General features: G+C 51.3%; 6 protein-coding genes across 6 annotated transcripts; 3 read left to right on the top strand and 3 right to left on the bottom strand.

The window, feature by feature from the left end:
• The first annotated feature begins 226 nt into the window (after positions 1–226).
• TrAtP1_004669 (uncharacterized protein) lies at positions 227–3,548 on the top strand. Its single transcript, XM_066112405.1, has 3 exons — positions 227–1,373; positions 1,446–2,015; positions 2,094–3,548. Exons 1-3 carry the CDS (start codon positions 1,138–1,140, stop codon positions 2,956–2,958), a joined length of 1,671 nt encoding a protein of 556 aa, XP_065968489.1. The 5' UTR covers positions 227–1,137; the 3' UTR covers positions 2,959–3,548.
• On the bottom strand, positions 3,528–5,957 carry TrAtP1_004668 (uncharacterized protein). The gene is made up of 3 exons (XM_014084125.2): positions 5,178–5,957; positions 4,909–5,120; positions 3,528–4,848 (listed from the first exon to the last, which is right to left on the bottom strand). The coding sequence occupies exons 1-3, from the start codon at positions 5,786–5,788 to the stop codon at positions 3,824–3,826; spliced, it is 1,848 nt and encodes a 615-aa protein (XP_013939600.2). The 5' UTR covers positions 5,789–5,957; the 3' UTR covers positions 3,528–3,823.
• Positions 5,958–10,808: 4,851 nt separating this feature from the next.
• On the bottom strand, positions 10,809–11,395 carry TrAtP1_004667 (uncharacterized protein; the record flags this gene model as incomplete). Its single annotated transcript, XM_066112404.1, has 4 exons — positions 10,809–10,964; positions 11,030–11,225; positions 11,298–11,314; positions 11,393–11,395. The coding sequence occupies 4 exons, from the start codon at positions 11,393–11,395 to the stop codon at positions 10,809–10,811; spliced, it is 372 nt and encodes a 123-aa protein (XP_065968488.1).
• A 5,756-nt stretch (positions 11,396–17,151) lies between these two features.
• On the bottom strand, positions 17,152–17,538 carry TrAtP1_004666 (uncharacterized protein; the record flags this gene model as incomplete). The annotated part of the gene is made up of 1 exon (XM_066112403.1): positions 17,152–17,538. One exon carries the CDS (start codon positions 17,536–17,538, stop codon positions 17,152–17,154), a length of 387 nt encoding a protein of 128 aa, XP_065968487.1.
• A 944-nt stretch (positions 17,539–18,482) lies between these two features.
• TrAtP1_004665 (uncharacterized protein) lies at positions 18,483–19,898 on the top strand (the record flags this gene model as incomplete). Its single annotated transcript, XM_066112402.1, has 2 exons — positions 18,483–18,515; positions 18,576–19,898. The coding sequence occupies 2 exons, from the start codon at positions 18,483–18,485 to the stop codon at positions 19,896–19,898; spliced, it is 1,356 nt and encodes a 451-aa protein (XP_065968486.1).
• A 26-nt stretch (positions 19,899–19,924) lies between these two features.
• TrAtP1_004664 (uncharacterized protein) lies at positions 19,925–21,061 on the top strand (the record flags this gene model as incomplete). The annotated part of the gene is made up of 1 exon (XM_066112401.1): positions 19,925–21,061. One exon carries the CDS (start codon positions 19,925–19,927, stop codon positions 21,059–21,061), a length of 1,137 nt encoding a protein of 378 aa, XP_065968485.1.
• Between the last annotated feature and the right edge of the window lie 1,124 nt (positions 21,062–22,185).

Genomic DNA, 22,185 nt, shown 5'->3' with positions numbered 1-22,185 from the left:
CTCCACACAGCCTTGTTAGCTAAAAATGTTTACTCGAAGCAGTCACCAGACACTTTACTTGACGCAAAGGCTCGGCTATCCGGTAGGATCCTAGCCTTGCAGTTTGCGCACATCAATCAGCGTAACTTGATGGAGTTACTAGTAGGGCGCACAACTATGTTTACAACGCCAGGTTAGGCAACCTTCTGGCAACCAACCTAAAACCTCACGGATATGATGAATTAGTCCCAGTTTTATTTTTATCCTCATCTATAGTATTTCGGCAAGGACAACAAAGCGCATGTGCTGGGAACTACTGCATGTAGCTGAATCCTTGCCGTGGGGCGCACACTTGTACATTAAAAGTGCGCCTTATTCCAATCCAACACAGCCACGTAGACGCACCTAATTGAGGCTCTCTCACAAGACCGGGGGTCTCAATTGATTGTCCATCTTTGCGACGGCATCTTCAGTTGCTCCGCGGAATCGTCGCCGCCCCCAAAAGCGCACAAGATCTTCAATATGCTGTTGGTTGGACTGTTGGGCAGCGCATGCGGCCGGCCGGAGGCTGAAGCAATAATGAGACCATTTTGTGAAACACCCAGAAAGGGTCCATATGCACTTCTCCGCGCGAAGGATTCCGAGCATGGGCAAGATGGAAAACGGCAGGGTTTCTATTCTTCAAGCACAGACTCGCCCGGCCAACAGCACAGAAAAGCTCCCCCTGCGCAGCCTGTTCTGCAGGCCTGTAACGAGTGTGTTGTTGGTTGCACCCTGCTTTTTTCTCTCTTCTATGCCTAAAAAAAAAAATGGTATTTGTCACGCTAAAATGCGCAATGGGCCGTAGGTCTGTGTGTGCAGATTCTCTAACCGAAAAGACCTCCATGGCTTACTTGCATGGGAAATGGGGCCTCAGCCGCATCCACGGCCGCAGCCCTGTCCTGGAAGTGTTTTGGGCAAACTTGAAGCACTTCTTGGCGAGGGAAAAAAAAAAACGGGGGTCGATTATTCGTTCTGGGGGCATGTTTGAAGGTAAGCGATGGAGATTGTTTTAAAATCCAAGATGCTCCCCATTGCTAGTGCCGGCTCGAACCACGTTTTCTAGATGAATTAAGTGGATTGCATGTAAATCAACTAGAGTGAGCGCCGCTGGGAGCAATGAAAGTCACCATGTCGTTGAAATCTTTACTTTTCGCTACTCTCTTCTACACGCTGTTTTCGCATGTTGCGTCTTCAGCTCTCACCGTGAGGAACCTGCCCGGAAAGTCTTCTGATGAGACCATCTCCGAGGTTCGAAGACGGCTGGCCAGTGTAAAGAGAAACGACACAGACGTCTTGTTCGACAATTCGACCTCTTTTTCTCTGGATTTCGATGGCGTGACGATTTTCAAGTAGTGAGTTTACCAGAAAGGCGGAGAGAACTTAGCAGAAGAAAGAGTTGCCAGCTAACATGCCAAACTTACAAGCCCATTCGACTCAAGCGACTCAACCATCTCCATCACATGCACAAAATGCTACTTCACCGGCCAAGCCAGCGCAAAGGTCACTTCCAAAGGCTCAATCAACGTCACCTCCACCATGGACCAGGTAGAAGACAGCTTCAAAAGCGTCCTCGACAACATCAAAGCCTATGTCGAAAACGCCACGGACACCTTTGTGGACGAATTTGGAAACAGCACAAGTCTTTCTAAAGCGCTGCAAGACGTTGAAGACCTTCCCCCACCAGACATCGACTTCAATCTCAACCTGACGTTTCCAGAGTACCACGTGGACGTGAACCTCACAGACGTGGAGATATACATGCAGATTGACACCGTTCTGGCAAACGGCATCACGTACACGTTCAACATCTACCAGTCCAAGACCCTGGCCGGCGTAGCACTCGGAAACGGGCTGCTGCTGGGTGCCGTCTTCTCAGTCGATCTCATCTTCAGCGCAAACGCTCAGATCGATATCCAGAGCGGCTTCCACATTCACTTTGACAATGTCCGAACTCAGATTGAACTCTTTGGCAAAGCAGCCTCAGGGCTAGACTTGTAAGTGTTTTCGCCCACCTACCTACTTACACACATTTAAACCGAGAACATGAAGAGGGGCTAATCAAAAAGCTGCAGTGACGGCGGCAAGTTTGCATTCCTCCCCGTGACAATCCAAAGCGGCGGCGTCGTTCTCGAAGCTGTCCTCCGCCTCGAAGCCCGCATCGGCATCTCCCTGCACGATTTCACCTCGTCAAACAAGCATCTCGACATCGGCGCAGGCGTGGAAGCCCGCATCTACGCCAACATTGCCGAGTTCGTCACCAACATCACCCTAGGAGAAGTTGACTCCCTCAAGAAGAGAGACGATAACAGCGACAATTGTCGACTGAGCATCGCTCAGGCCTACACCTTTGGCATCGGCGCCGGCGCCGGCGCCTCGCTCGTCCTCTTGGGCAACACATGGGGTCCCACGCCCGAAACCGAGATCCCCATCTTCTACACCACTCTGGCGCAGGTCTGCGCAGTGACGAGCAAGACCGGCACAGGCACAATCTCTGCCACGACGACGAATGCTATTGCGAAGCGCTCCGTGACCAGCACAGTCACCACAGAGACCCAGAGCGCAATCGTCTGCGCCTCGCCCGGCCTGATCAACTGCCCAGCCTCGCTGCAAAGCCTGACCAGGAACGTAATCACAAGAACCCTCACGTCAAGTGTCGCGTCTGGCTCGCCTGTTGTTTGGTCCGCAAGCCCAACATCCACTTTCCAGAGAGTCGATTTCCCAGCCGATGCCGTGACGATGACGAGCTCATCCGGAACGCCAAAATCGTACACTCCCCCTCCACCGCCGCCAACCACCACCGCTTCATCACCAAATGGCTCAGGCGCATCATCAGGAGAAAAGTCTGGAAAGCACCGCGTGAGCAACGCCGTCATCATCGGCGTCAGCGTTGGTCTCGGCGTGCCAGTCCTCCTTGCAGCCATCGCAGCAATCATGTAAGTCAACCAATCTCATATCTTCAACCAGCCATCTAGATCCTCTCCATCTATTAGCAACAATACTAACATGGAACTTGTCAGATACTTCATCCGTCGAAACCGCAAGTCATCACTCGCACTACAACCTGCTGCCCCCGATACCGCAGTGGCCAAGGCCCAGCCCGTCGTGACCACTTACACGGCAGTCCGCCCAGAGGACGATCTGTAATCCATATACCCCTGTTTGCGTTTTCTTTGATTTCTTTACCTAAAAATGGGACGAGGACCGTTACAGCGCCATCGTCATATATTCGCCACGGTGGGGCTCGGGCGGAAACTTGTTCTCGCTTCCTCCCGCAGAGTGGCCCCGCCCCCATTCAACGGCGCCGATCTAGATGGGGCGCCGAACAGGTTGGAGGAGATTGGCTGGTCGCAAAGTATAATATACTTTGGAGTTTTTGTGGTAGTATTGGGCTGGGTTATGGATACATGTATGCACGATGGGATCATGGGTGTTTCGATTTTATAAGCGGTCATCATTAGTCGGTCATTTGGCTACAGTCCTCGCAGGCAAGGGGGAGAGAGAAATTTAAGATAAATTTTTATTTTTCAAGAATGCAGTAAGCCGTCCATTATTACCATTAAGTCTATGCTTTGAACCTCGTCCGCCATGGGTATATGCCCAGGTATTTTTCCATCACCCTTAGAACGCCTTTCAAATGCTATCAAAATCTAACTCTATCATGTGCAGGGGGGATATCAATCTATAAATCATTTCAAATGTCTTGTAAATGCCGGAGTTTGATTTGTTATTTGTTTTGGTGTGTTTAGTTGATTGATTGGTTGGTTGGTAGGTTTGGGTTTGTTGGTTTGTTGGTTTGTTTTGTCTAAGGGTTGCTGACGTAGCTCCTCGCCCTGGCCAAGTCGAGATCGTCTCCACGACCGGCGCCATTGTTGGTTCGGGACTTTTCGAGATCATTAGGCTGCTCTGGGTTCTCCATCTCGTCGTCGCCGCCATAGGCATACTTGCTGTGAGCACGAATCTTGGCGCCAAAGAACCAGAAGAAGAAGGGAATCCCGCAGCAAGCCAGACCGATGAATGCCAGGAGTGAAGAAGCCCACTGGTCGCCGAGTCGGTGGTACATTTGCTCAGTGAACAGAACACAGCCGGCACCCCAGAAACTTCGAATGCATGTCTTGGCGGCCAGAGCGGAGGCGGCTTGGTGCTGGTACGAGTCAACCAGGTAGTTATTTGCAGAGTTGTAGAGGAAGATGAAGCCAAAGCCGACGGGCCAACCACCGAAAGCGGGTCCAACCCAGTCAAGATCCGTGTACGAAGTCCACGCAAAGATGAACATTCCAATGGGGATGAACCAACAAGAGAACATCATGGGGATCAGACGAATCTCCGCGGGAGGCTTGCCGTTGTACTTGGCACACATCTTGAGGTAGTGCTTGTTGACCAGCGGGGAGAGGAATGCAGACATGACAACGCCGAGAGCCAGAGGAATAAACATGAGACCGGTGATACCAGCAGTATAGCCTTTGCCCTCTTGGTACACAATAGGGAAGGCGACGAAGAACATGTAAAGAAGACCGTAGAGGACACTCATGTACAGCGAAATAAGAAGCACAATGAGTTCTCTGAAAAGCAGCTGGAAGGGTCGGATCATGAAGACCTTGATTCGCTCGCCCATGGTCTTCTCATCAATGTCTTGCTCGGTAACATAGCTCTCATCACCAGTCTCCTTGCGAAGCTTCTTGGCGCGGCGAGCAAGAATGGTGGGTGCGTATGTCTCGGGGACGGTAAAGGTGATGAGAACGTAGACGGCACCGGAAAGGATCAGCTGGATCCAGTACAGCCAGCGCCAGCCAGCAGCATCAGAGAGGAATCCACCGACAAGAGGGCCAACTGTTTGAATCTCGTTAGACAATTTCAAAACAGGATGCAAATTCAGCGCATGTTACTTACTAGCAGGTCCAATAAAGGGAGCGGCGGAAAAGGCGGCCATGGGAACACCACGTTCCTCGTTCCTCCACAAATCTGCAAGTGTGCCTCCGACCAGGGTCATGGGAGCAGAAAACGCGATACCGTCGATGGCTCGGCAGACAATCAAGGTTCCAATATTTTTGGAAACAGCGCAGGGAATGGTGAAGATGACTGCAATCAGGAGTGTCGAGGCACTGTGAAATTGTTAGCATGCAGGTACATCAACAGCAGCATCTGTTTGAAAGACTTACTAGATGACTTGTCGTCCAAAGATTTCAGACAGGGGAGCAAAAGCCATGGGTCCCACGCCAAAACCAATAACAAACACCGTAATGGTGAGGAAAGAAACCTCCAAGCTGACATCAAAGGTCTTGCTCACTCCAATGAGATCCGCCGTGATGACTGAAGAACAGAAGGCCACAACGAAACACGTAAGGGCGACGACCATGGTGCAGTACCACTTGTATGCCTTGGACCAGTTCTTGGGGTTCGCGGGGTCATCTTCGGTGAATGTCACGAGCTTGTAATGCTTCTCGCCACCTTTGCCGCCGGAAGCTTGAGCAACTGAAGGAGGCTCAAGCGGCCCTGGGATGGTTCCCGTGCGGGTCTCCACGCGGTATTCGTCAAGATTGGCATCGTCGTTGAGAGTGCCATATGGGAGGTTGACGTCCAGATTGGGGTCGAAGACTTCCTTGTCGGGGTTGCTCAGCGACCTGCGAGCGGTTGATGTCCTTCGTACAGGGGCTGGCTGAGAGACCCGGCTGATGGGCTCAAGCTGATTGGGTTGTTCCTTATCGACATCTATGACGTCTCCTCCCTCCAAGGTGGAAGTCGAGGAGTTTTCTGAAGGTATTACTGCCATTGTAGACGTTGTATATTCAAAGCGGATTAAGCCAGGGGCCAATCAAGAAGATGAGGTTGCTCTAAAACGGATGCTTGGATCCTGAGTGTGTGTGCAGGCAACTGTGTGTGTGCTCGAATCATGCCATAATCACCGGGGGATGGCGTGTCATGGCCATATATATATATAAGTGCCATATTTTGAAGCTGCGTGTGTGCTGTCGATATTGCAGCGCCATAACCTCGGTCCATTCGTCCGGTCATCGCAGAGCCGACTGGACGTCATCGCCAGTCTGAGACAGGCATCAGGAATTTTAGGAGCTTCGAGTTGGGCTGCCGCTGATGGGAGCTGGCAGACCCACCGCAGCCTGCACGCAAGAGAAAAAATAAAAGAAAAAAAGAATTCAGCAGTGGGGCGATGACGGGCTGTGGTTGGCTGTGATTGGCTACTGCGGATGAAGCCGAAAAATAGACGTCGCCCAGGCACTGTGAAGCTCCGCAATAGGAAAGTGCATCCGCAGCGGCCAAGGTCCCAGACGCTGAGTGGCTCATCGGCAAGTCCTGCCGCATGAGCTTAGTCGAAATGGGATACAACGGGTGGATCCCGGAAATAGAAACGAAACTACTGCGCTCCAGAATTATTCCCTCCCAGAAGAGAGCTAGCGATGAATAGCAGCTACTGTCTACTGTTCAACACCATCCAGCGTCTGCCGCGTCTCGCAGCCGTGCCTCGACAGCCATATGCCGCGCTGCTAGCCGTCGCGATCATGAGGCTCCTGCTCCAGGGGTCAAAACAAGCTATTTCGCTTAAGCTCCGTCATCCACAGCGGCTTTCCCCTCTTTCCAGAGCTGGACAAACTCTAAAGCTCTGCTTTTCCAGGACAGAAACGAAGCATTTGGCAGCTTGCCTTCGGTACAGCCCTGCGGAAAAGTGGGTCTGTTGCCGGAATGACGGAATCGGCTGTCGATGCTTTGATAGGGCTGCGGCTACTAGTCAATTGATCACGATCACGATGGCAAGCAGGGAATCCTTTTCAACTCTGCGTGTGATGACATGGCGCATTCATCGTTTTTAGCCAAAAGAAAAAAAAGTGAAAGGATTGACGAATTCACACAACATTGGCTGAGAGAGACGAGGAGAACTTTTGCTCGGCGGTAGCAGGGCGAGCAGATCGTCAATTAGGCACACGCAGGGTGTCGTCAGGCTGGCGGCTTTCGGCAATTGCAACAAGGAAAAGAATACGTGAAAGTCTAGAAACGTGGAAACGCCACAATGCCCATCGTTTCAACATCAATTTTAAGCGTGTACCCAAATTTAAACACGTTCCCGATCAGGTATGTGGCACTGAGGCTAACGAAACTTTTACTGTTTTGGTAATATCTAGTATCAGCCCTTAGCCGAGCTGTACCGAATTGCCTCTCAGCCTGCCCTGCGATTATCGACCAGCCTGGAATCTGAATGATTCATCTCCATTTTGTTGGCATCCTTGTCGAGGCTATATACAAGTTACATGAATGTGCAGCATTCGGTCTCGATGCTGAATTCTTTCATCTACGTGAAGATGTGATCCTTGGACAAGTGCAGACCGCGCTTAGTCTATTGGCAAAATTAAACACTCGAATTTATCGATTTTGATTAAAAGAATAGTCTCGAACATCCAGACCCATCATTAGCCTTGCAGTGAAGAGCCGCAGGATCAGTTGCCGGTCCCTCTACTCCATATTCCTTGCAGCTCGTATGAGTCGGGCGCAGCTATCTGACGCTTGGGATGGGTTGCAGCGACTGATGAAACTCTCTGGCCCCCTGTATCAGCAGCTGCATATAGCTCTCCGATGACGGACAATAATCACCGATTGACTATCGGACATGGTAGCGAATCCATCAGATCGTACTTTTTAACTCGGTCCCTGAGTTAATACCTTGGTAGTTGAGGGGCGTAAGATTGCTGCCCAGCTCTAAATGGCACAACACCCATTGATTTCTTCCTTTGGTGGAGAACAAAGACGCTATTTTTTTATCGGCCTTCTCGATTAGGTTGAATACGTGATGGCTTCGTCAAGTTATCACGAGGTATGCGGGAAATACCGAGTCAACTAAACTCTAGTCTATCAGTCTCAATGCACTTCACCTCCATGGAGTCCTGTCCAATATCCATGGAGAGCTGTGATAGTTGTTTGCTTTGAACCAACGCAAACATTACCGAAAGCAGAAGTAATGTGGCTCTACAACGAGTCTCTACCTAGCAGCTATGGCACGAGGCATCCTAGCCACGTTCGCCTACTCAGCTATACAAGAATGAATGAATCTCACAATCACGTCGCCACCCCCTTTCTTCATTGAAAAATTCGGATCATGTTTAAATTGCCTTTACGCCACACGGGCTCTGTTAATATTATGGCAGTTTCAAACATCACGCAACCAAGGACTCACTGAATCATGCTTGCCCTTGGGCTAAAAAGTCATGCTAGTTCAAGGCCCGCTATTTGTTCCCGCTTCCACTTGATACAATCAATTAAGGTACGTGTATAATATTTTCAAAATCGACTTCACTGAGGAGCAAAAGCCATCTGATAGCTCAACGGCAGTTGCACGACCACGGGCTAACACCGAACGAGGTAGCAGACTTTCAACGCAGGCATTTGCCGCAAATCTACAATATTCCCAGCATTCCGAACAAATAAATAATGTGTACTGCCTCATCCCTTTGTTCTCTTCTTTTTTTTTCTCACGCGTCGTAATAGTCTGGCGAATGCACCATATAAGTTCGGCAATGTTCGGCTAACCGAGAGTCATGATATAGGTGGAGATGGATATTACCTCAGCCTCGAAGAGAAGAGATAAGAGATATTCTGCACAGGCACGGCATGACGCAGATAAACTTGTCTCGAACTATGCTTCAAATTGCACCATGATCAACGGAGATTTCTCGACATTTGATAAGTGGTTCTGGACGATGCACATAAATACGACTGCCGGCCCGAGGGACACATTATACGCCTCAAGCAGCCTCGAGGCAACAAAGGTCTTAATCACCCAACAATTGAAAACTGGCTTTTGCCTCACTAATTTGACAAATTTTAAAATCATCATCTTTAGTCACCATCGCAGGAAGTGCATACAGAGGTTGCCGACTCGAAGGATACTCTATACTCTTCAAGCAGCCTCAAAGCACCAAAGGAAAGGTCTTAATCACCCTCCAAAGGATTCAAATTGTGACTTTTGCCTCACCAAATTAGCGTTTTGAAATCTCATCCACAGATGCTCAGTCATAACGAGAGAAGAAGCAACAGAAGCTACCGATTCAAAGGATACCATACTTGCCAAACACCACAAAGATGCCAAAGGCAACCACCGCTCTCAGTAAGTCGATCCCAGTGACGGTTGCCACACTTTGATTGACTATTGAACCGCTGTCTCTAACTGCTCGATAATGGTCACAGAACATGCATATAGACGCTGCCGACTCTAAGAACACACTCTACTTGGTAAACAGCACAAAAACGCCAAAGGGGACCATCGCTCTCGGAAGAGATTCCAGTGACTGCTGCCACGCTTGATTTGAAATACCCAACATCTTACTCCAGTTTCCCGCAATGACCACGAAATGTGTCAAATAAACGCTGCTGACTTGTAAGACTCGTCGTGCCTATAAAACGATCGTAGACGTAATACCTCATCATGGCACTCCAGCAGTCAAACGCAATGGTTATAACCAACCCAAATTTATTCATTGCTAACCATCTGCAACTGTCCATATATCACACAAGAAAAAATTACATATAAAAACAACTGACTCAAAAGACGCGTTATATTCTTCAAACAGCTTATAATCACTCACGGCTATCATGACTTTGAAAAATAAGTTTGCTACCCTGTTGCCGTCTTGAATAAGCAAATCGAGAGTTGATTCGATTACTTTTTTTTTCTTTTTCTTTTTTCTGTGTGTTTCATGAATTGTGTGGGTTTTGTAGCATATTTGATACTTGTATGCAGTCTCAAACGAACAACTATACGCATCTTACGTGTATTACTAGCTCCGAATACCAGTCACAAAACAGTAAATTCTTTAAAACTCTACAACATAATAGAGAGCCTCACAACTCCCATCTTTCACTGCTCAGAGTATTTCTAATATCTCACCGAGGCGCAGTCCATCATCTCATACCGGGTAGGCAGATTACATGTTGTGTGTAATCATACTTGAAAACGTCAGCGCCAATGTTAAAAGAGCGCAACTCTCGTCAGCCGGACCATATTAATCCGCTCCGTAGTGTAAACTCTCTTCAGCGCTATCGTGTATAGCATCTCAGTTGTCAGTTGGACAAAATTAGAACAACTCCTACTACAGTAGTAATGTAGCTTCTACGGAGTAGGCATCAGGCCTAGTCTATGCCTATTACGAGCCCAAGCTAAGAAGGCTTCCGAAGAAGAAGAAGAAGGAAGAAAAATCTTCAGCATCACGCCTCGATCTCTACGTGGGGGGGAGGAAGCGCCTTAGCCTTGGAGCTAAGAGTATTTCATCGTCAGACGCTTCATCGCTCGCATATCTCGCATCACCACTAGTAAATAGCACCGTACTACTGCCACTGACACCATCGTGGTGCGTCTGTCATGGAGTGGGATATATGCACCGGGCTGCGATTCCTTCCGACTCGGCTCTGCATATGAAAATAGTGCCAGGCGATGCATTCAATTGGCGGAGAGGCATTCCATTACAACCACACCAACCAAAAGGCAATAGAGGCAAAGAGGCGAAACAAGGGAGGAACAAGGCAAAAAAAACTGATATGCTCGTGGAGCGCAAACCTCTCTCTCACCGCTGTTATGACTGCCACCACCAGCCGTCCAAAGGGCTGGTCGGTGTAGATCGCGACGTTACACAATCTCTCAATCTTGAATCACACGCGGACGATTAGCTCACAATCTTGTCTGTTGTCTGCTGAGATCATTTTGAGGAATGCTTGCTTTTCGCTACGATCTGAGATCGCAAAAGGTACAAGTACATACAATGGGCAGAGACCCCTTGGGAAAGTGGCGTATTTTACCTTGCTTTTACATCCTCTCGGTCATGGTGCAGGCGCGCGCCGACGATCCCCCGCAGCAAAAGGGTGAAGAAAAACTGATAAGAGAGAATATCAGGACGCTGGTCTTCTTTTCTAGCCAACCAAGGGTCTGCCCGTTCCACCACGATGGCGGCCTAGGCAAGCATTCGTGCATTAGCCCAGCAGAAGCATGAAGACGAGATGGGCAGGTATGACGCACGGGCTCGAGTCCAGATGTGCATCTATTCCCAGACTGCGGAGGCCACGAGAGGGCCCTTATCCGCAGCTCTTCGTTTGATGGCGAGCATTTGCCGCTGCCGCTGGTCTTGACGAGGCCTTTGGGGGCGTGCAGCGGTGTGCCAGAAGGGGAGCAGTACGGAGGGTATGGAGATCGCGAAATGCCGTAGACGTCGACGCTGGAATGTCCACTTTGGAGTCATGTGTCGCTTGGGTCCGCTGGTTGATATTTATGGAACAGCCGCTCGTACCGCGCCACAAGCAGATCCTAGGAAATCAACACAGATTTGAGCTTTTCTGGCTTGTCAAGGACGAAAAAAAGATTCTGGCGTGCCAGCGTCCGAACCATGATCGGCGTTCCATTAGCTGGCTTGCTTGTCAAAAGGCCGAGACAAGAGACGTTTATGGATTAAACGGCTCGTTTAATGGCATTGTACATCGTAGCAAAGGGCCTAAAGACGTGATGTCCGCTTCTTAGATGCCCTTGGATGGATGTAGGCTCTTCTTAGTTTGTCGTATGGAGAGGCTAAAGCAGTGGGGCGCGTTGATCATCTCGTCCACAGAAAGCTCGGAGGGGCAGACCAACGCATCGGTCTAGAAACTTTTGGAGATGGTTCAAGTCCATGTAAGACAGGAAACTTATACTAGTTGTGGCAGTATTCTTCCAAGGCAACGTCTACTGCTTTTGGCGTAGCTGGTAGTGCGTGTGCTTGGAGTTGACGATCGCCGAGCTATCAAGAGGCTCACCTTGAACGAACATTGGAAAACCGATCTCCGTCGGCAGTTGAAGGAGAATTCGGGGTCTCTCGGCTGTACGAAGGGTGCTGATCTTGCACAAGACGTATCAGGGTATCAGGGTCCGGTCAAGGATCATCGCTTCAGATGTCGCATGTAGGTGGTAGCAGTAGCAGTTCATTGCTACCACCACCGTACCAGGTACCGCTAATCATTATCACGCCGCTACCAGGTGCCTATGCCGAGTCAATTAGGAGTATGCAAATAGGGTAATAGGTATTGCAGTCGTGCTGAAACTGATATCAACGCATGGGCAGTCAATGTGACGCCGAAACATTACCCCAGCCTTTCGGGTAGACGACACACTGACATTCTCCGGGGTCATACCAAGCGCTCCAATTTTCGTATGATGGGATGATCCGAAAGCCCACCTCGGACCTATTGTAGGTACTTGTATGAATGGAGTCAATGGGGAACTGCCAGGGAGAAGAAAAGACGCCAGGCGTGCGACGCGAATGATTCGCCAGCGCGCTGCTCGATTATGCTTCTCTCAGCGTGAAGCCAGAAGCGCGGGCTTCAGATTTACGTTTTCACTTCTCATAAACAATCCTGTTTCTATTGGCTGGGCAGCACCACGTCCCCCCCCCCCCGGTCAAGAGAAGAAGCACAATATCAAAAGTCGACGAGTGACAGAAAGCATGCTTATCTGGGGCAAGACAAAGCAGCCAAGAGGTGGCTTTGCATAGTGCCAGACTTTGTGCGCAGGGTGGCAAGCTGACGCCTTTCGGGTGTCTCACAATGGTCCAGACTCCGGCTAGGCGCCTGGACGAGTATCGTCGTAACGCGCATTTAGCAGCGTAGAGAGCCGTCCATTTACTCGTTGCGGAAGTCCTCACCCCCCCCTATTGAGACTGAAAGGAGGGGGAAGAAGAAGAGTAGGGGAGGACGAAAGAAGAAGAGGAGGAAAAAAAAAAAAAAAAAAAAAAAAAAAAAAAAACGTGTGCAATGCCTCTGTGCGAGTACGACTGATGGCTGAGCTGAGGCTAAGATGCCCTATCGTCATGGCATGGGCGCCAAGCACATCGCCGTCGCCGTCGCGCACATCAACCCGAGGCGGTGAGCGCGATTGCAGCCGCCTCAACTGGAGAGCGAGGTGGTGTGGCACGGACTGTGTCCGGCATGCCATGCTGTGCATCTCGACGGGACATTAAACATGAGTGAGGGCGAATGGAGGGGCAAACTAGGAGATTCGCGAACCATGTATGAAATGAATCGCTCGCTCAACCGTCGGGGCCATCAGAATAGCCTCGTAACGTCGCTGTCAACCGCCCGTCGGTGCTTCTTAGTCAGACACTTGTGCTCGCGCAGAGTCATGTCAACGATGGCTGCGTAAAACGAGCGCCGATCACTGATATGGGCGTTCGGCTAAATGTGGAAATGGTATCCCTTTGGAAAGTCCTTTAGAATCGCGGGTTCAAGCCACGGAGTCGAGCTAGCGAGAAGCGGCTGAAAATCATCGCGCGCCATGTCTGAGATGCGTGCTTGGACGGTCACTGTGGCTGCTTCCTCTCGGCGACGACAGAGCAGAAGAGGCATGAACTGCTAGCACGAAACACCGGATTGTGGGTTGAGGGGTCTTGGACCGCCCATCTTGATCCTCATTTCCGGAACAAGACGCGCAAGGGGGCGCTGGCACAGATGCGTTGGACGCAACTGCTTCTCGCTTCGTCCGAGACGAGACGGCGCTGTCCTTTTGTCTTTTATCATAAAAAGCGTCTGCTTCAGGTCGATGGTTGGTCGTATCTCATCTTTGCTGCTGGGTGGGGGCACTGCGCGATACCCTGGCATCGGAGTGACATCCATGTCTCCCAATCAAACGACGAGGCTACACTGCCGGTGGGGATATGACATCGCCTTTCGAGGCTGCTATAGATGCAGATTGCTGTGCAGGCAGAGGCGGGATATGCGAAGAGAGCATCTGCGTTTCTTCCTGCGGGCTTCCACAATCCGTCGTGGCATTGAGACCATTGTGTGTGGGGGGAGTTTGCGGGATACTGCATGCACCGCCCGTAAGAGAGAATGAGACGTGCGGCCGGACGAAACAAAGAAAGACGCAGCGTGCCTGACAAGATCGACGCACAGGCACCTGTCGTCTCGATGCGCGCAATGCAACATGCTGACCACGGCATCACGGATATCAGAACGTCTCGTGGGTAGATCATGTCTCTGCCTGTGGTGTCGCTTCTTCCTTTTTTTTCGGGTTTGGCGGCGCGCATGGCCCGTGACGGGCTTGTCATTCGGGAAGGCGGGCGGGGCCAGCAGAACGACCCCTACGTGCGCTAAGTTTAGCGACGTCGAGGCGCTGGTAGCGGCGCTGCAAAAAAGCGGGCGGGCAATTTCCAGGCCCGCCACCTTTTTCATCTCAACAGCGTGTTGGTGCATATCCCGTGGGCAACGCCAAAGCGGGTTCGCGAGGCTAGCCTCACACATGCTCGCATCCTTTCCAGCATCCCAGCGCAGCGATCGGGCCTTGACTTGGACCAGCTCGCCTGGCTGCAAGTGTGTGATACATATCGATGGAAGAAGGGAACAAAACCGACTCGGCTCGGACGCTCTAGTTGCGAGGCACAAAGCAGGAACAGGCCGGCCCGGCGCGGAGCATTTTTCGACGTTGGATCGAGGTGCGATGGAAGCGTGGACTGGATGTAGGTATAGAGTACTGTGTACATACATGGAACCAAGTACAAGTAGCAGCTGCACAATATGGCGCAGACCCCACTGAACCGCTAAGATCTCGCGCGCTCCATCTACAAGTACAACGGCGCTACGGGTGTGTTGAATACCTACTACTGTACCTTACCTACTGGCACCTATTGGACTTACAGAACGGACTGTAGAATGATGCTGGGCGGGATCGAGCAATACGCCTGAGAGCCATCGTACGTTGGAGTTGTTCGCGCCACGTCACAGTTGCAATGACGTCTTGTCTCCTCCCGCGAGATCTGTCAAGACTGCGCTTTATGCCGCAAGTGGACTTGGATTTTGCCGACTCCATCGACATGATGGGAAAACGGCGCGATTCATGCCATGACCTGTTACGGTCTCTGGGCCATCAGCTGAGAACAAGACTCACGATGCGTCTTCTGCCGACTAGAAACGGACAAAGTCAGTCGAACCATGCCATCCACCTGCGAGCCAACTGCCATTCATGCGGCTCTTTGTCGCTTTGGCCATGGTCAACATCCCACAAGTCCACGGCGATGGCATGATGCTCTGGACGGAGCCGTCAGCACGTACGCCTGCTGCGGAGTCAGAGCCAAGGTCAAGGCCAAGGTCAGTGACGGACGCCGAGGCTGTGAGTATTCGGCGCGGCTACCGCTGTAACTGCCACTGCCCAATGAGGAAATAGAGACGAATAGTAGCAGATACATGGCTTGCAGTGACGGCATCGAGCGCCCAAATTTTTTTTTATAGCGCTTTGACGTCTCTAAAATTGTTCATCATGCAAGCATAGACCCTGTCGCATAGTTGCGCCATTACGGATACTGCTACATACTAGTAGTGATTGGTGGCCCGTCCTCGAAAAGCACAGACAAAAAGTCGAGTTAAAGCTGAGGGTCACCGTGGTAACTTGGCATCTCGCCATGGCAGCGGACGATGGCTGGACAAGCCAGGGACGGGTTCCGCAGCGGCGTGCGACCGAAAAAAGAGACAATTGGATTCATGATTCGACATGGCCGTTGACAGGGGCTGGCGGGCCTGGAGCTATTCGGCGAGCGCATTCCGAGCAATAGCATCTCGTAGCTGCAACCATCCAAATTCCCGATATTCCCACGCGCCCCCTTGGGACCCAGGCTGGATGGATGGCACGAAACACATGCGTACACAGACAGGCGACATGTGGCGTTGACCGGGCGTCCAGTCAACGGCGACATTGTCTCCTGGAGAGCAGCTGGGCAATGTCTCGCAGCCACCGCGCCGCACCAGTCCCATGACAGAGCGGCACATGTATCTGGGACTTTGCAAGACACCACCGGCGGCTGTGAGCAGGGAGTGGCTCTCAGCGATCGCGAGCCTAAAATGGCGATAGAAGGGCGCTGCCCAATCAGCGGCGGCCCTGGTCGGATCTCTCTGCTGGTGGCGTGCGAGACACCGCAAGGGAGGCAGCGAATGTTAGGCTGCGCTGGGCAATAGACCCGACCGCAGAAGCACGTAGCTCAGGGAGACGAGACCTTTGCGAGCTGGGGTTTGGACGGTGGGTGGGCTGTTGTCAGCCGCAGACGGGTCGTGTGCTCTCTGATTTCGCATGGCGGCGTGGAATTGTGGCTGCGTGGCTTCTAGAAAGCTGCTAGCCAGTCCTTGGAAATCACATTCGAGAGAAAACGAGGCGGCATAAAGCATAAACGCTCAAGGCATGTCAACGGCGACGGTGACGATGGGCAGAGGGTCTCTGGCCGCTCGATTGGCGTGCAGGCTTTGAAACGAGCCCATCACTTCCGTCACTCCGCTGTGTTTTGCGTAGCCAGACCCTCGTCATTTATGGGTTGCGCCTCGCTGCAGCCTTCAAGGATGGATCCCTGCTGGCGTCAAAAAGAAAAAACCCCCACATGATGATGGATGGACCCTCCAAACCACCACCACTTTTTGATCTCGGTGATTGGAGCCTTTGCGCGCCTCCCTGCTTCTGATATGCACCGAGTTGGATGCTGCGCGCCGCGCTGTGCTGCAGCGGAGAGGAAGATGCTTCTTCCAGATTCGACCGTTCTAAAGGCTGTGCGTGTTTGTGTCTTGGAGTCGTCGTTAATGTCTCGAGCATTTTCTTTTTTTAACTTCTTCTTTTTCTTATCTACGTTCAATTAGCGTACACCTTTTTTTTTCTCTTTCGAACGAGTCTATCAGGCCTCCGCAGTCCTTGTCCTTTTGGGCTCCATAGATTAGCGCCACTGCCGGGATAGTGGTAGACAGTACTTGGAGCAGAACAGCACTCCATGCTCCGTCTAAAGCGATAAGGCATTGATTTGAACTTGCGAATCGGTGAAAAGAAAGCAGAGTAGAGAAGAAAGAAATCTGAACAGCACAGCATCAGGCGGAGAGACTCCATCAAGACCTGACGTCGTTCCTGCGACTAACGCTGGATGCCCGCTGGTGGACTCGCAAAGTCTCCAAGCAAGGAAGACGGCTATGCTGCGCAAACCGCTCAACTGGGCCTGCATTCACGCTGGCCGTCGGCCGCGACTGATTGGTGAGCGCGGCAACTCGACCTTGGGGCATTTCGTGGCTCCCAATGGCGGGCCAGAGCGCTTGTAACGGGTACTTACTTGGTGGCCCACCCCCCAGCTAACCCGCGAGATGACCTGTGACCCTCCCCAATCAGCAGGCCTTGTAGAGCCCTGTCGCTAGGCCCACTGCGCTGTGGCAGGCGCTTTTGTTATTATAGCAGAGCCCTCCAGATCCCAAGACCCCTCCATCTCTGCCTCCGGACCCTTTCCCCTTCGTCTGCTCAACCGCGCAAGGCTCTGCATTTGCAACAGGCAACGCCAGGTCTTGATCGCGAGGCCACGTCAAGAGCAGCCGCAGCCGCAGACGCAGACGCAACCGCTCAACGCCTCGCGCCCTCTCGAAGCCCGCGTATCTGCCGGCAGATTCGGCTTCGCCCTGCCACGACGACCGGTCCTTGTGTTTCCTTCTCTTCTCCGACCTGCCGCCGAGTCTCGTCGCTGCTTGTATATTCTTCTTCTTTCTGCCGCTGCGAGGCATTGCCCAATTCGCCGCCTCCTCTGGTACCACGGTGAGTCACGACTGCTAGACTGTCTGTTATCGCTCTTCTCTGCCTTGCTCTGCTCGATCATGTTTGCCTCTGCCTGTTTTTGCCTCTGCCGCCGAAAAAGAGAGGGAGAGAGTCACCACTCCCCAGTGATCTTCTCCCTCAAACAACTCCTCAGGCCAACAAACGCTGCCTACTGTCCAACCACCACCACCTGCCTCGTACAAACCCTCGTCGTCTTCTTCTTTTCTTTTCCTTTCCTTCTTTTCTTTTGCCTTCGCGTACGACTTCCTTCTTGGCACCGTCTTGGCTGTCATCTCGTGTGTTTCGTTGCAGCCAGTTAGCAGTAACCCTGGCGATAACCACTTCTCGCGTGCCCTGGTTGGTGTCTTCCTTCGGGTGCTGCGTCCCCTTTCTGTCCTCTGTGACGGCTGGATGCTAGTGAGGCCTCTCTGCGTCCATGACTCTGGACAGGAAACAGGCGTGCTGATAAGGCAATCGCATCTGCTGCCGTTGCTTCATCAGCAGATGCCATAGTTTGTTCATGCTTCTGTGAAAGTCTCCTGTCTCGGCATCTGTTGAATCCCGCCCCCCCCCTCTCCCCGGTGTTACATCCTGGATGTACGCATAATTCTTCTTTAAACGTCCTTATCCCCCTCATTCCGTTATATTCCGCTACACTAGTTAAATGCCATTCTCTTTCGCTTCTTCATCGCTAACGAATGGATATATAGTGTGGCTTGAGTTGCACATCTAGGGCCTTCTTTTTTTCCCGAGAAAGAGAGAAAGAGAGTCAATTACCGAAGACTTTACAGAGTTAGACTCTTCTGGATCAGGCGCTCACGACGCTCTTCTGCCGTTCCTTAATCGCCGATATACATATAAACACAGTCTATTCTTCAACCTCCATGCCTATATGATCCTGAAACCTTCAGAAATGGATTCAGAAGACGGAGGATTATTCATCAAGGTATATTCGCTTGCAATCTGATGGGAGAGCCTGTTTGAAGTATGCTAACTTGGAGAACAGCAACTTGCTGCCTTTGTGCGCACTCACGAAAAGGCTCTTGCCAATGCTCTGCAATTCCAGCGCCGCGAGGTGCGCCATCGAGCCACGCAAAGCACGAGTTCTGCCACGCTTTCGCAGTCTCCGACATTTCCCGATCGTCCTGCGACCGCTGTGTCTACTGGTAGCTCGCTGGCCGCTGCTCTATCTCTCGGACCCCTCAACTTCACTTCTCACAATGTCAAGTCTGCAAAGCTGGCTCTGACTCCCCACCATCTCTTCTATCTCCTCTCTCGCTTCGAAGAATTGGGTATCAATGTGGGCCCCATGAAAGTTCGCTTAGAAGATCTTCACGACAGCTCTTCGTCTGCAAATTACGTATCATTTCTAAGCAACACCCAGCGGTCTAGAAGCCACAGCTCAGATGTTGGCTCAATACATTCCGTCACGAGCATTCGGAGTGTCATGTCTGGCATGTCTGCCTTGTGGACAAGCTTCAGCATCGGTGCCAGCATATCTGCTGCCCGGACGGAGCGTCAAAAGGCGGCCTTGGAGGCGGACATGAAGTACTTGTATTCTGCCTTTACCAAGATTCCCTGCCTTCGGCTGGCTCCTGATTGGCGTGCTCGCCTCATCAAGGGCTATGAAGAGTTTCCCTTTGACTCTGCAGTTCCTCTCTACATTTTCAAGAATGTTCAGGCTCTAGAAGTGAGCAACATTGATTTTCGTCAATTCTTTGGCTGGGACCGCATGGCCGACCAGCTCCGCTCGCTTACGGTCAAGCACGCGGGGATAGAAGATCCCTCCGATATCTTGATTGACATCGTCTTAGACGACATGGATAAGAGACGCCGCAGAACATCCAAATCTCAGACTTCACCGTCAATACCAAGCTGGAACGGGAGCCACAGTCCTCGAAAAAGCCCGCCCATGTCCGGGCGTGAGTTTTCGCGGTCCGTGTCCGTCCCCAGCTCCGTCCTTGGCTCAATGCCCGGATCACCCGACCCTCGAGCCTCTCTTGGCGAGCTTCGCGTCGGCTCCATGGGCGAGGCTGCTGTCGAAGACGGTAACACATCCGATGGCTCTGCCCGTACCTTGCGGAGACAGTCTACGGATGATTTACCGCAGTCTCTCAACAAGGACTCTCGGCCAAGAAGCCATTCTCCACCACGACCATCCAGCTCTCGCAACCACCACATCCGATCTCAGCAGCAGAGAATTAGGCGTTCTGGATCTGGGAGTTCCAACTCCAGCCTATCTGACTCCTGGTATCACCACCATTCTAGGGGCAGCTCTGGCAACCTCTTGGGAGCCACCATTCTCCCCCATCAAAATGGCGCTTCCTGAGGCACCTCAGCTTAGCGGACAATCCCATGACCTCAATTCCCGCATCCAGCTTGGCCCCTCTATCCAACACCCTCTTCTCCCTCGACTTGTCGTCCAACCTCTTCAGCCAAATTCCGGACAGTCTTTCCACTCTCACTGCTCTCCGTGCCTTGAACTTGTCGCATTGCATGATTGACTCTCTGCATTCTCTGACCCGAAACCCTCTGCCAGCCATTACTGCTCTCAACCTGCGAGCCAATAGACTCCAATCTCTTGCAGGCATCGAGAAGCTGTATCCCTTGGAAAGGCTGGACCTTAGAGATAACCGGCTCACAGACCCCAAGGAGCTTGCACGCTTGACCGGAATTCCGGAGATTCGTGAAATTTGGGTCGAGGGCAACCCCTTCACCCGCACGCACAAAGACTACCGTGTGACCATTTTCAACTTGTTTCGCCTGACGCCGGGATACACCGAAGATATTGTCATTGATGGAAGCGGACCTAGCTCTTCTGAGAAGCGAATCCTCGCTGATCGAGTTCCGATTCCCGAGTCGGTTCCGGTTGTAAAGCCGATTGTGACTGAGGTGCGAGGTGTCGATGTAAGCAAGCCCGGTGTCTACGCTGCTGCCAGAGAGACCACTGTCCTGCGCAAGGAGAGGCCGGTTCCCAAGGCTGTTGCCAGCGAAACCAACACAAGCTCGACGCGGCGTCGCAGAAATACAAAACGACGTATCGTCGATCTTTCAACTAGTGACAAGATCCCACAGCCTTCGCCAATCGACGTGCAAAGTCTCAGATTCCCGATTGAATCTCCTTCAGCCGCTACCAACTCTATGAATTTCAATTACAGAGCTTCGCACGCAGCCAGCACCCCGGCTTCGCCTCCTGATGCATATGCAAGCCCCTTCTCCATAGAGAACGCACATGCGGATTTTTCATTTAGTGCAGGCAATATCCCGCCACAAGATTGGGACTCCAACGGCGAGATTTATCGCCGCAAAATAGAGGCTCTACGTGACAAGGTTGGCGATGGCTATCTCAGCGTACTGAGCGAGGAGAGCTGGGATGCCAACAATGTCTACGGCTCAGCAAACATCCCCTCCTCGACTGCTGCGCTCCTGGCGGCTCATACCCCCACTCATCACGCACCGCCTATGCAAGCTATTCATGGAGGCCACTCATGATGACTTAGTTGAGCGTTCTGAGTTTTTTTTCTTTCCAAGCCTAGCATCCTAGGCTAACATCCATTTCTGAATGATACCCACAATACCAATACCCTTCTCCACGTCTTTATATACTGGGATTGTTGTCCCAACTCTACCTCTCAACCCTATATTCCTCCTTTTCTCCGTAACTGGCTGCGAAAGCAATGAAACAACACAAGCAAATTAACCTACGCTACCCTTTGCTTCATCTGTCTATTTATTGGACTCTTTTTTCTTCTCTTTCTTTTCTTTTTTCTTCTCCTTCTTTCCAGACTCATGGTTTGATTGGTATATTTTGGTTCTCTCTCTCTCTCTCTCTCTCTTATATGTACGGAGCATAGCGGATGGGGCGTCACGGCAAGAAACGACGATTGCAGTCGCTGTTTGAGTTTTATTTGAAACTCTTGCTTTTCTTTTTTTTTTTCTCAATGATGTTTTTTATTCTGGTTTTTCGGATGGTTGTCTCAAACATTGATGTTCAGAGGCCGGCAAGGATTCAAAAAAAGTGGCTTATCACGTACGAATGTTGCATGACTTTTTTCTTTTTGGCATGAGTTTTCTTCTTTTGTCTTGAACTAAGAGCAACCTATCTTTCTGCTCAGCTTGGAAACGGCGTTACGACGACGAGGGGCTAGGCTTGCGCGTGTCTCACACGCACTCTCCTATAGCTTTTGGGGTGACACTCTATTGCTTCGAAAGATATGCTTGAGCGTCACAAGTGTCGAGATGGGTTTATCATGAGCTAGGACTACGGATAGATAGATTGATGAGTGTTGATGGAAGAATGATAAAAGATGCGAGTTTCCACATTGCTCTACCGCGGCCTCTATCATTGTGACTACCCAAGTTAGTTTCCCTCTTGACAAGTGTCAGCCAACCTTTAGGCAAAATGTCTTGCAGGCAGTATGATGCAATGCCATGTACGTAAGCCTCTTTTGAATGCAGACTAAACACTAAACACTACACACTCACATGGAGGTACATATCTAGTGCCTGAGATATATCCACTTGCTTGCCGTGGTTGTATGCTAAGCTTAACCTAGTGTGTAGTAGAGAATGATCCTGGAGTGCCACGTAAGGGTTTTTCTCGCTGCATTTGCTGC

This window comes from Trichoderma atroviride, chromosome 2, assembly GCF_020647795.1.
Source record: "Trichoderma atroviride chromosome 2, complete sequence".
Lineage (NCBI taxonomy): Eukaryota > Fungi > Ascomycota > Sordariomycetes > Hypocreales > Hypocreaceae > Trichoderma > Trichoderma atroviride.
The sequence above is the reverse complement of the archived record's forward strand: the minus strand, read 5'-3'. Positions and strand labels throughout refer to the sequence as shown.